The sequence below is a fragment of the Nothoprocta perdicaria genome, unplaced genomic scaffold, assembly GCF_003342845.1.
Source record: "Nothoprocta perdicaria isolate Ctin4 unplaced genomic scaffold, notPer1 scaffold_158, whole genome shotgun sequence".
NCBI classification, from domain to species: domain Eukaryota; kingdom Metazoa; phylum Chordata; class Aves; order Tinamiformes; family Tinamidae; genus Nothoprocta; species Nothoprocta perdicaria.
Window position 1 is genome coordinate 743,140 of NW_020454738.1, and position 13,479 is coordinate 756,618.

General features: G+C 36.7%; 1 protein-coding gene across 6 annotated transcripts in view; it reads left to right on the forward strand.

The window, feature by feature from the left end:
- Positions 1–6,005: 6,005 nt before the first annotated feature.
- GLRA2 (glycine receptor alpha 2) overlaps positions 6,006–13,479 on the forward strand; it is a 117,937-nt gene continuing 110,463 nt past the window's right edge. For all 6 annotated transcript variants that reach the window (XM_026035314.1, XM_026035316.1, XM_026035318.1 and 3 more), the window contains exons 1-2: positions 6,006–6,151; positions 8,363–8,496. In XM_026035314.1, coding sequence (XP_025891099.1) covers positions 6,084–6,151; positions 8,363–8,496 — 202 coding nt within the window. In that variant the 5' untranslated portion in view covers positions 6,006–6,083. The remainder of the gene's footprint in view (positions 6,152–8,362; positions 8,497–13,479) is intronic.

The window sequence follows — 13,479 nt, forward strand, 5'->3', positions numbered from 1 at the left end:
CAGAGTAGAAGAATGAGATGGGTCGGAGACTATATTTACAATAAACTTATTGAGTATAGTTTCATACAAAGCAAATGCAAAAATGATTTATTTCATACAACCATTTTTTCATTTTAGTGGCCCTACTTAATCTCAGTTTCCATGCAAAACTGTAATTGATGTTTCCATTCAACTGAGATGAAAACAAAATTATCTGGAGAGACTGTTTTAGCTATTTTTTTTTGTACTAATGAGGGCTTAGGGCTGATGATTAAAAGCACAGATACATACAAAGGAGCAAGAGGCTTCTCACAACTCACTCAACTATACTTTGCATGCATGTATGCAGAAGGAAACAAGRTGATTTGTTGTTTCTCCTCTTTCTGGGCTGCAAAACATTCATACCACTTTCTTTGCCTCCTGGCTGTCATAAACAAAAGCAGCACTTCACTGGTACCACACCATGAGTAAGGTCTTATGGCAGCTAGAATGGCCTTGCAATACAGAGAGTTTCAGAGAAAAGAAAAGAATAATGCCAAAACAACAGCTGAACTCCCTTGGGCTGACTGGTAAAGCAGAAGTGACTCCATATACAAACTGTGAGACCTTTAATAAGGAAAGGTAAGTTTTCAGGTGAAATCTGTGGCATTCTTTATTTCTTACCTCTGCAGAGTAAAAAATACATGCTAGGAAATTATATTATAAGCTGTTTTATAACATAGACCTATATTATTTCTCTCATAATTTAATATGCTTTGAAATGATTCTGTTGAAAATTTTAGAATGGAAAATCTAGAGTTAAAGTGAACAAAAGCAAAGAAAGTTAGTGGGAGTATGTGAAAATATTTTAAATATATGAAAAATGGAGTTGTTTTCCTCCTTGAGAAGGAAGGTTGGCCTAAATAATCTCTATAGGTCCCYTCCAAATTTAACCATTCATTGATTCTGTGATTCTGTATTGATAAATGTTTTGTGATACTTGTTGATATCATACATAAGCGTGTGAAATATGTTACTTCATATTGGACAGCAAAACAATTAAGTACTGCACTGCCTTACCGTAACTTAGTGTAACACTGTTATTTATAAAAGAGAAGCTGTAACTAACACAGTTCTTGAAATTAAAGCAATATATAAGGTTTGTTTTTTTTATTTTTTGATTTTTATGTCCTTTTATATACTACAGTTGAAAATGCAGACAGGTCCAATACTTTCTTACTCCTGGTTCGTCACAATCTGCTAGATGACCTTCAGTTTCACCTTTTTTTTAACTTTGGCTATAACTGGAGCCTGTAGCCTGTGCTCTTTATTCATTTGTATTTGGCAGTACATTGAARTACATTTGGCATTGTTATTAAACATCCAACAATTATTATAATCGGACCTACCACTTTAAAAGCTATGTTTTTTTTTTTCTTATAGACACTAACTGCTTATTTGAAGTGGTGTATTTTATTTCTTCAGAGGCAGGCTTTTGGATCACTTATTTGTCATAATTTGGGAAAGTGGCATGACCTTACTTCTCCCTTTTCTGAGCTTTCCAAAACTGTGTGCACAATGAAAAGAAATATAAAATTTTGTAAAATTTAATACTATATATTGGACTTAGTATGATTATTAGTCTTTGGAATATGCAGGGATATATATACGGGAACAGTAGGGATATATTACTTAGCTTCTTCACTCGAAGACCAGAATTTGCCTCTCATCTTTCTTCATATCCTCTTTCTGTTTTACTATAAGCATCCATATCCCATCCTGGCTTATTCTCCTTGACTCTCATTTATTTTCCCTAATGCTGTTACCAAAATGTGTTGTGTGAGATGATATGATCAGTAACACTGATGAAATCTGTAAATACATACACACATGAAAACTGCTGAATGCTTATATACTTCCCATTTAAAAGTAGTGGAATTACACTGCAGCTGTGGATCCCAGCTACATGGTGGCAGGAGCAAAGTAAAGTCATAAAAGTAAAGTATTCCTGGAAGCGACATTGAAAAGGTCCATCCTACACCAGTTTGAATGTTTGTAACACCTACTGGCTGCTAGGATGATAAGATTTGGGCTTAAACTTGATCTACTTTCTTCTGCARAAGATAAAATGAAGAAGATGACTTGGAAGGATTGCTCCAAAGAGCAGTCATCAAACCCAAAATATAYGGCTAATCTGAAAAACTCATGGTATTAAATGTACTGAGAATAAGTGAAACCACAACATAGGGCCTTAAATTCCTCACATTGGCTGCATGAAACCTTAGAGAACTAAGAATAAAAAGACCAAGGGTCGACACATGCTCTTACACACAAAAAGGCAAAAATGGATCCTCTTTCACAATTGCCCATTTGCGTTCCTAAGACTCCATAATTTTCCTTATGATTCCCATTTCCAAATAGGAAAGGGACCCTGTAGGGCACTGTATATATATACAGGCACACAGTTTTCAAATAATTCCCTCCGATCTACAGAGCTGTAAATAATTCTTCACAAGAGGCCATGCAATTTATAGACTCGACTTAATTGTGGCTACATGACAACTTAAAAACTTCCAGTACTCTCAATAACTGTCTGTGTTTGTTTGTTTTAATGTGAAGCGGCTGAAGACAGACATGTTGCAAGAATGCCCCAAAGCAGCAATTTCTCCACACATGCAGAGGTGAAAAATACAGTGAAATTCCCTTAGCACCCATAGAAGAGCATGACCTGAAACCTTCTAGTTAAATGTCTGTTTTGAAATCTCAACGCATCCTCTGAGCCTCTCTGTTTTGAAAGGACAGATACTCAAGTTAAAGTTACTGTTACTAGGCAGATATCAAAGGAATATTTTCAAGCCTTTAAGTTTTATTCAGTGCTTCTAAGTAAATTAGGAATGAAGGAGTAGATACTCAAGATTTTTATTATTACACCTTTTATCATCTTTTCACATAGCTCCTTCCCTCACCCCAAATTAAAGGCAGGTTATTTTAAAGAACCTCCAGCAATGTTTTTTTTCTAACTTAGGGTTATAGTTATTCAATGTTTCAAACAACTGTGAAGTGCAGAAAATGGAAGCAAGCAGTTAAATCTTAGCAGATTTTCAAGTATGTTTTCTCTACTTAGAATACTTACAGAGATATCTAGCTATTTTTCCCACCTGAAATGGCAATAGGTGCTATAAAGTAGGGCCTGTCACAAAATCCACGTGGACAGCATTAGCAGAAAGATACCTGCTGTACTCAGTGATTTCAGCATAAGGAAATCTGCAAGCATTCCTGAGATTCCTCACACTTTTAAGCAGGTGGCAGTGTAGGTTAAAGAGACATAGACTTTTCCTGGAACTGACAGAAATTGTTTTCCAATTTTTCCATCTATCTTAACCAAAAGTAGTAATTTATAGCAGTGTTATTGAGCTTCTACCTAGCCAAGGACTGGAAGAAATTTTGAAAGTGTCTTTGTTTTAGTGAAAAGGGACTCAAAATTATTCTATTATTTACAGACGTAGCTTTGTGAGTCGTATTTCTGAGTATGAGATGCTGCAGTGAGAAGCATAACTCTCCTCTTTAATACTATTTTAGAATGAGGAATTATTTCTAAAGAGATGAGAGGAGGTCACGGTGCAGTGATTCAGCATAAACTCTAGGTATGTACTGTTAAACAGTGATAGCTGAGTGCAAACTCCCTAGCCTTTCTTCTCTTGGACCTTCCGTTATGCTGCTGACATAGTCTTGGTAGGCAAGGCAATAAGGGATTATGATCTTATGATGTCTTGCATCTGAGATTTTTCTAGTTAATTCAATTTTTGTGTACAAGATGTGTTATTATCTAGCATTTGCATCTATGAATAGTTAGTATATTTTTTTCAARGAAGTCCTGCAGTATTAAACTAAAATAAACAAAATAGAGCAACTCAATTTCATTTAATCAACAGTAAGTGGCTTTGATCTCTTATACGAACAAAACTACTTTTCATAAGCCATTTTTAAAGATTGCTACAAATGTGGTGAGAGTATTTACCATGAGGTGGGTGTTTTTTTGAGAGAGAGAGATAAGAAATAATAGCGTGTGAGAGTGCCTGCATGAATGCTATAGCATTTCATGTTCTCCAAATCTTCCTAGATGAGACTCCCTAGCTGCCCACTTAAAACCGAGCCACCAAAACACTTTGGAGGTTGCATTTTTTTTTGGGCAATGTTTCTGTCAGCTACCACTGTGCACTTTAGATATGGCACATCATCCTGTCTCTTTCCTTGAACACTGCACCTCCATCTCAGTTGCTTGGTTTAAGACTAGTCYCTGTAATGGAGCAATGAAAGCTGTGGGAGCCTCCAGGAGGAAGGACGTGGGACTACTGATGCGGAGAGCAGTAAAACTGCTCCTCATCCCTGCTCCCTCACACATCATCTGTGAGATCTGGTTTCTGTAGCCTTGCTTCAGTTACCTGTCCCTTGGTTCCCTCTGTATAACTGGGGTAGGATACTCTCCTCCTAATGCTCCAGAGTCTGWAGATGGAAATCTCCCCAAGTAACTCCAGTAGCCTTACTCTCCTCTCTACACCTGCGAGTAAGGGAAATAAAAATAAATAGCGGTTGCAAATGAAAATGGAAAATGGAAATTTAATCTGTCCTTCTCACTCCTCCACACGCTGTCCGAAGATGAGTCCTTCCTCCTCTTCCTCCATGAGGAGGTCCTCAGGTTGCAACCTCCGAGACAGGGACCTGCTTGACTAGTGTCATGCAGTGTTGCAGGGAGGAGGCTCCTTCCTCCCTCTCCCCGCTCCTTCTCTCTCCTCTCTCCTCCCCAGGGCCATTGAGGARGTCTCCCCACAGGGCCCACAGCCCATGATGCCATTTCAGTGGGGCAGTGGCATCCCTGTCCCCTCAGAGCTTAGGAGGACAAGGTGKATGGCCATGACCACTGCCATCATCACTGCCAGTCCTCCACTGATCTCCACGCAGACCCAGAGGGCAGGGCAGGCCCTCCCCTCCCCAAAAAGCCTGACACACCCTGATACAACCTGACACGCATACACCCTGACACGCACTCCCCAACACCCCCCCACACCCATAACACATGCATACACCAGCACACACAGGTATCCCTCCACACACGTGCACCTGCACACACACACCCTGACAAACACCCACACGTGCACACCCACAACACACAGCCCTCCCACAACCCACACGCACACAGGTAACCCCCCCTAGGGATACACCCTGCACCACCACTCACACACCCGCACACAAACACCTCACCACCGCACACACGCACACACGCACAWACACACTACCCCACTGTGTAGCTACCCCCCACTACCCCCACTAGCGCTCTTACACACAACCACTCCGCACCACACGTGCACACACACAACCCCCCACACGCACACACACCCCCATACCGCACCCCCTCCCTACACCCCCACCCTACCCCAACACAACCCGCCCCTCCGCGGGGCGCATGCGCAGTCGCGGCGCGGAGCTGTCCGAGCGCTGAATTTATAGCGCGGCCGCCCGCCCCATTCCGGCAGAGGCGCCGGGGCGGCCGCGGCCCCAGCGCCGAGAGACAGGGCGAGGAAGGAGGGAAAAAAAAAAAAAAAAAAAAAAAAAAAAAAAAAAAAAGAGAAAGATCCGCCCAGTAGCCACCCGCAGCACTCACACATATTCTTTTCAAAAGCAAAAGGGGAATCAAACACGCCGGCTGCGGACTGCTCTCAGCGTTGCTCCCTTTTGCACGGTGCTCTTGGGGTAGTAGGGTGTCCTCTCCTTCTTCTTTCCTTTTTTATTTTTATTTTTTTTTTCCCTCCATCATCCAGTAAGAGCGAGGTGGGGGAGGCTGATGCTCTTCCCGTGCAGTGCTGGCTGCTGGAGATGAGCCTAGGGTTGACCTGACCATGATTCCGAGGACTGGCACCTCTCTTCTACCCCCAGCCTGTAGAGATCCAGACCTTCTCTTCCTGTCTTTTCAGAAAAACGAATTACCRCCGAATTCGGGAATCTAGACAGCACCAGCATACTTTCTTCTTTTCCTTCTGTTTTTTTTTTTTCTTTTTCTTTTTTTTTTCCTGCATCTCTCTGGAATTGTTTCTGGGATATTTTCCAAATCATCACAGAAAGCAGGAGGAATGAACCGGCAGCTAGTGAAAATTGTGACAACCTTGTTTGCGTTTTTCTTAGAGACAAACCATTTCAGGTAGGTGATACAACTCTATCTGGTGATATTCATCAAGAGGTTTGGGAACCGTAGCTATTAGGAAGCAGCATCACGTTAGCCTCCTTTCTTTGCTATATTTGAGAGTATTTCATGTTCGTTTCATATAAAATGTCCCTTTTACACTCAGAGAGATTCGTTGCTTGGTAACAAACACACACAAAAAAAATCTCAAGTTTGGATAATCTGTTTTTCAATTCTCTGATTCCAAAACATGCCTTTTCACCAAGTAATAATATAGCTATTTTTTTCTCAATTAAATTTAATCTCTCTGTTCCCACTGAAGATTATTTAGGAAGTTGCTTGAATTCTCTACTATTTGAGCTTTGGGAATGATTAAACTAGTTTTTTTGGGAATGTAATTATTTGAAATAAGAGAACCAGTCCTCTGATTTTGGGAACCCCCTGGATCAGATCAGGATTTATGCTCACTTAAAATATCAATACATGTCCATGTTATTTCTTTTTCTTTTTCTTTTTCTTTTTTTTCAATTTGATGAAATGTTGCTTCAATTATTAACTTTATATAAAGTAAACAGCTTAGACTAAATATCAAAAGCATTGTTTCAGATGAGTTTTAATACTTTATTGTTTAGGACTGTGTATCTATATGTACATACATGTAAAGGGTATTTATATGTGGAATGATGTGTATACTGTGTCAGAGTGCTTATATTCACAAGTTTGGAATCCCCACACAACTTATAACTAGTCGGTTTCTAATTAAAAGAGAAGTAATTTGTATTGGACCATCCCAAATTAGCATAATAGTTTTTCTTCCAGTTTTTATCATCTTAACTCAATATCTGTACTGTCTAAATGCAGAATATATTTTATTACATAGTAAAAAATAAAGGTATTTTCATGGTAGTTTGTCATTGACAAAAGCAAAACGAAGCAGCCACCCTTCCTAAATAGTACTTGAAAGATGGGGGATCACATCACAGAATTTTACTATTACATTGCATTTTAATATTTTTGATGCTTTTATAAAAGAATTAAGCATGTGATTTTCATTTGAATTTCACTTAATCACCTGTATATCTAATTTGCTTATATTTACGCATTGATGCACACATATGCCCATGCACACACACACACACGCAGGCACACATAGAGTAATATTAAAATAGAAGAGCAAGAAATACTCCTGATCCTGAGTGGTTCCTGTTGGGCAAATATTTAAACAGATTAGTGATGCAGAAGATACACTGATAAAATTACTTTCAATAGACCCAGTCATAGAATTATTTTTAATATAGATAAAACATTATGTTGAAAGCTAGAACAGTAAAACTTGTTGTTCAGATATCAATATAAAGAAGTTTTTTATGAAATCCAAGACCTTGTACACAAAATATGTTCTTTCATTCTAATTTCTTCAGGGAACAACCTATGGAAACCCCTACATTCTTTCTCTGTAATATCTAATGTGCTTGCAGTAGCTAACGTGCTATATGCACAAACCTTTATGGCTATTGCATGATGTGAGAAGTTTATTCTTAAAACCTGAAAACAGAGATATATTCTGAAAGCTTACCTACAAATACCAGATAAAGACAATAAAGATTATTTGCATTATGTGATATTTAYTGGTAAAAGATCAGATGCGGTTGATTCTGGAAACTTGTTCACACAGTTGGTGAAGAATTCAGACTTTGACTCACATAATTTATATTTTTATTGGATGGCATTTGCAAAGAATAGCACTCATATCCATATCCTTCCTAATATTAAAAAAATTAARAATTTTTACAGTTACTTGGTGAGTTCTGCCTGCCATTGTCTGAAAGTTTAAGGACACTTTAAATTGGGTTTCTAATAAATATAGTTTGAACAGCAGATACATAAATCAAACAACAATATGACATAGGATGTCAAAGTCCCTATAGGGTTGCTTTATATTTTAAGATAAMGAGCAAACCGAATCTTTTCATGTTCTATAGATGCAATGTATTTCTGTTTAAAGCTGAGTTTTTCTGAATAGCAAAATATGTGTTCTGTGTCTACTGCTTGCAGCTTATTTTTATTTCTAATAAAAATTTTCTAGTGAAAAATAAGTAATTTTCTATGCAAATATTTATTATTACATTCACTGAAAAGAGATCATTTTATTTAAAATGACTTAATTTCCCCATGAATTGAAGGTGATACAACTAAATAGTAGCTAATGGTGGCTAATAATTTATTTAGGACGACTTTCTGTAAAGAACATGATTCAAGATCTGGAAAATCCCCCTCACAGACCCTGTCTCCTTCAGACTTTTTGGACAAATTGATGGGAAGGACATCGGGGTATGATGCTAGAATCAGACCAAATTTTAAAGGTAAGTTTCTTTAAGACTGCTGATAAATTAATTGTTAACCTCTTAGATAAGTAATGTTTTCGAGAGTTTTAGCTCTGGGTTCTGATTCTATTTTCTGTAACTTTTCTGGTGTGATAAATTCAAGCATATCAGTTGTTTCATGGGAAGAACTGAGAGCAGTGTAGGAAATAAGGGTTTAGAGCTTTAGAGTCTTTTTTTTTTCCTCAAATTTCTGTGTGCACAATAATAATGCTTTGTTAGAGGTTGTTTCTGAAGACCTTCAGATTTATAGAGGATTTCAGATTCTACAATAAAAGCAATTGAACGACTGGTTATTGAAATTTTTTGAGCCATGCAACCACTTATTCAGTACTTCAGTGCTGAAGTACTGTTTTCTTTAAAGCGGGGTCTGAATGAAAGATATTACATTTGACTGGAAGAAAGTAAAACCTTCTCACTTACAAAGAGGAGGTAGGAGAGATTATTGATGCAGCAGTCTTTACCCTTTTAATATTAAATGATAAGGACCAAATTCTCAGGACCACCATGAACTTGTAAAACCATATTTCACTTGTCCCCTTAAAGACTTCCTTTTCCTCTCCCCAAATCTGGCCTAAGGGAGAGAGGAGTTCTTCCAATCCTTCCAATACAAGCAAGCCTCTTGGTAGGCTGCAGCCCTCTTCCTCAACCATTACTATTTGGAGCAAATTTCTATTGCTGTTATCCTTTAAACTCCTGTGGAAGTGAGCACAGAATATTTTGTGGGTACAGTTGAAAAGTACCTGGAAAGAAGTATTCACTGTAAATATTTAGGAGTTTTGGAGAGCTCTACAGTTCTACCAAAACTGACCCTTTTATGTCAATTCAAAGCTCAGAAAGCAGTCTTACTTTGAAAAGGTATAAAATAAGAAATCTCCTTCCCCAACATTAAATGCCAGTTTACATTTCAATTAAAATCTATTGGCTTTGTGGCCAAAACTGCACTTTTTAATATTTTGACCCTTTTTAATTGGGCAATGGAAGTTGATAATATGAGTGGAGCAAATGACAGTATTTTAGCCTGTGAATACAACTGGTAGAAAAGAAGGAGCTCACAGGCCAATGAGTAAAGTAATTAAATTTCCAATAAGTTTCTTCCCTCTGTTCCATATGTAAGAATTGCAAAATTTGGAACATTCAGGTAACCCTAAAATATCAATTTTAGAATAGTTTTTGAGGTTTTTTAAACTTCCTTGGTTAGAATTAACATTAATTTATTGTAAAAAATATTGTATTAGGTTCTCACATTCATTTTGTGCACTTGCATGAGCATCAGTGAAGCTTTTGTGAATGCAAATGAWGGCAGAAATTGTCCTGCATTAATCAAGGTACCATTTGTTAAAAAGTTAATCTTCCTGTGCTTTATATGTGACGGGACAATAAAAGAGGTCTGTTTCATCCCTTGTAGCTCAGATAAAATGAGGAAATGTAGTGGCTCCTGTATATAAGAAAATATAAAGATAGCTCCTTTATTGCTCTTCAGAGCATGTCTAAAACCATTTTGTGAAAAAGGCAGAAAACAGTTTTATATTTTGTTCATCTGATGCTCAGGTGGGCAGAGCAGAGACAGTGTGCATGGTGCTGCACTACTGAACTACTACACATGCTGAATTACTTGACAGACATTGCTCCCCTCTAAGTCTCATGGCTTTTTCCTTCTTCCAGCATGAAGACTTTACCTGATGACACTCGTGAGACATTGATGGTGATGAATCTTACGTCTCATTTTTTTTTCTGTTTTAAGAAATCACCTTCAAAAGCAGATTGGCCTGCAGCAATTTGAAATTATAAACATGTTTTTAGGTTTGGGGTGTTTTTTTCATTCTTTTTTCCAGAATTTTGCAATCTTTGAACTCTCTCTGAGCTCTCAGTACTGTAGCAAAACTTTTGAAAGGTTTCCTTGTGTCCCTCTGAAGGATATTTGTACCTCAGAGTTCCAAAATAGACAGTTAAGATGTGGTTTGGAACTTCACACCAGCGAAAACTTTTTTAGTTGATAATTATTCTTATTAGTCAGTATTGTACCTATTTCATGATCTAGTTGCCTTAGTCATTAAAATTTTTTAAATAAATTGGAAGTACTGTTGTTTTAATAATATTCTATATTTTCTTGTAAAGAATAATAACTGTAGATGCAAAGAGATCATAGTAAACTTATCTTACATGGAATTAAGTATTATAATTTTTTTTTTCACTGAGACTTTATTGTAGCCATAAGACAAATTCTTTCAGTTTATAACACTTTTTAAACTGCTCAAGATCTTTTTGGGTGATATGGTTTATTGAATGAAATTGATATTCCAAATCACATAACTGTATTGATAGATAAAATGTTAAATGATTACTTGATTTATAGCACTTATTTTTGTGTGTTTTTAAGCAATATATAGAATAATTTTTTTAAACATAGAAGAAGTTTAAAGGAAGAGTGTCTTAAAATAGGGATGTGTATATGTTTTTGGATAGTTTTAGATTAATATTTGTTTCCTATAAGGACATTTAGAGGATATAAAAGACTTTGTGAATCAAGATACCACTCATTCATTTAACTTTTCCTCTTTCAAATCATTTACATAAGTTTACCCTAGAACACCATAGTCATTTTAAAGTCTCCAGAAAAAAATAGTCTAATGTTCCTGAAAAACAATTGAATAGAATGCATTGTTTAACATCACTAATTATACAATAAATACATTTTCTATACTTTTCTGAATTACTGAGAAACAGCAGTTATTTGGTTAATTTTTAAAACAAAGGCAACATATTTTAAAAAGAGAGGAAAATATTACTGGGACACAGCCTTTTATCCAGATAAACACATTTCATCATTAGTTACTGCTTTTTACTAACTGGCTCCTGTGAATTASAACATTCAGGAAGACAGACAGGAGCAACAGGTGAATATATAAATGTTTAGACATCAGCAAATTAGTGCTTAGCTCTTTTTTTTTTTTTTTTTTTCCCAGCAGTGCTGTACAATAAAAGTCCTCTCTTTCAATGTCTTTCTGCCTTATAACATCATATGAAAAACAAAAGGGAAGATTCCTGATTCTTGTTGGTACAATAAGTGATGAAACACCACCAGGTGCTGAGGGAGACTGCCCTCTTGATGGATAGCTAGAGAGAAGCACGAGAGTGGCAGGTCTCAGAATAACCTTTCTTTTAACTACTTTCTGACAGATATTTATTGGAGACTTTTTCATCTTACGCTTATCTTTTATTGAAGTTGAATAGCCTAATAATTTATGTAAGGGCATAGAAGAAAATACTTCCAAATGTAAATATGAAGACTACAGTTGAATACTAACTGAAGTCTCTGAGGATCCTTCTGTTGACAGGAAACAGTCAGTTGGGACCCTATGAGTTGATTCACCACTTCTTTTTTAGTTATAACATCATTTAAACCTGTTTGCTGTCATTTATTTTCTGAATAATGCTAACACCCTTTTTTAAAAGATTAAAAATAGAAATAGAGAGAGATCAGACTGAAGGCTGATCCTTTCTCTATTATTCACTTTTTATTCAGCAAAAACATAAATGACAGTGTAGAGCATCTGTGTTATAACACTAACCAAGGATGTGCTTTCTAGATTGTAGAAATCAGAAATCAGAGATGGAGAAATGGTATCACAGATTACATTTACTTAAGGCACTCGCAAGAGTGCTATGTGCAGTGCCATGATGTAATGATATAATCTACAACATAATCACAACGTGAAATGAAGGACTGATGCAAAGTCAGCTTGATTTAAAATTTCTAGAAGTTTTTGACCTTTAAAGAAGACTAAATTATTTCCATTTTTTTAATACTTTCTTCTCCTAAAACCAGTTAAGGCCTAAATATAAGCTAGAAATAATCAGATACAAAACAAAAAGAAAAAACACACAAAACCCCCACAACTGTTTATCTGTGAAAATTACTATGATCTTTATGCCAAATACATTAAGAAATGTATTGGCCGTCATACTCTTGACAGAAAGCAGGAAAGTTTGGCTCACCAAAACTCCAGAAATGTGTTATCTTTACAAGGTTATRCTTAAAAGGCTAGCAGTGAAGATATTTGTGATTCTCTTCTGCACTGAACTTCATTCTATATTTTAAGGTTATTCATTTCAACTTAGTTATTATTTGATAAGAAAAATTTTGATTTTTATGCTGTCAAATGTAGGTGTCAAGCAACAATTCCCATCAATGTTACCTTTGTTATTGGATATTGCAATGTAGTTCCTACAACTTAACCTGAACTAACTGGCTCAAAAACTGTTGTTTCTGATCTCTGTTGAGTCTTGTTGGAGGAATGCAGTTTGTGTACATATTGGCTGTAGTTGTAAAAGATGAGTCTGTGATTACAGTGGTGTAATGTCATTTTCATGGCAAGTCAGTGGGTTTACATCTGAATAATAAACACACGGACTAAATCATTTATTGAAAATTACCCTGACAACTGCTACAGGAAATGGCTTATGTACTTTAATACTTTAACTCCTAGGTACCAAGAGTCATTTTTTCCCATATGTTCAAGCCCGTTGCTTACTTATTTGGTCCTTGAATTGACCAGCAAGGAAGTGCTTAAAAAAAAAAAAAAAAARAAATCTTCTTATCTTTCTTTGCTTTCAGTTTCTCTTCCAGGAGGCTGGGGGAGTTGAATGTGTTGCAGTTACATTACATCTAGACTTTACAAAAAAGGAGTGAAACAGCAAGCTCAAGCAGAACCCTTGGCTATCTGTACTGCTTAACTGTTAGTTCATTCCTCATATCCTCGAGCTTCCTGCAGTCCTCCAAAACAAGTCAGGAAGGGTGTGAGCATTCAGCAGTATGAATACAGGCCCACCAATGCCACATGACCTCAAGGCCATGAATCTGTCCCTGGCCTTCTGTTATTTAAAAGGATAGTGATGGTGATCCTATCATATTGGTGTATTGTCTTTATTCAGAATCGGTGACTTAATTAAGAGATATTAATG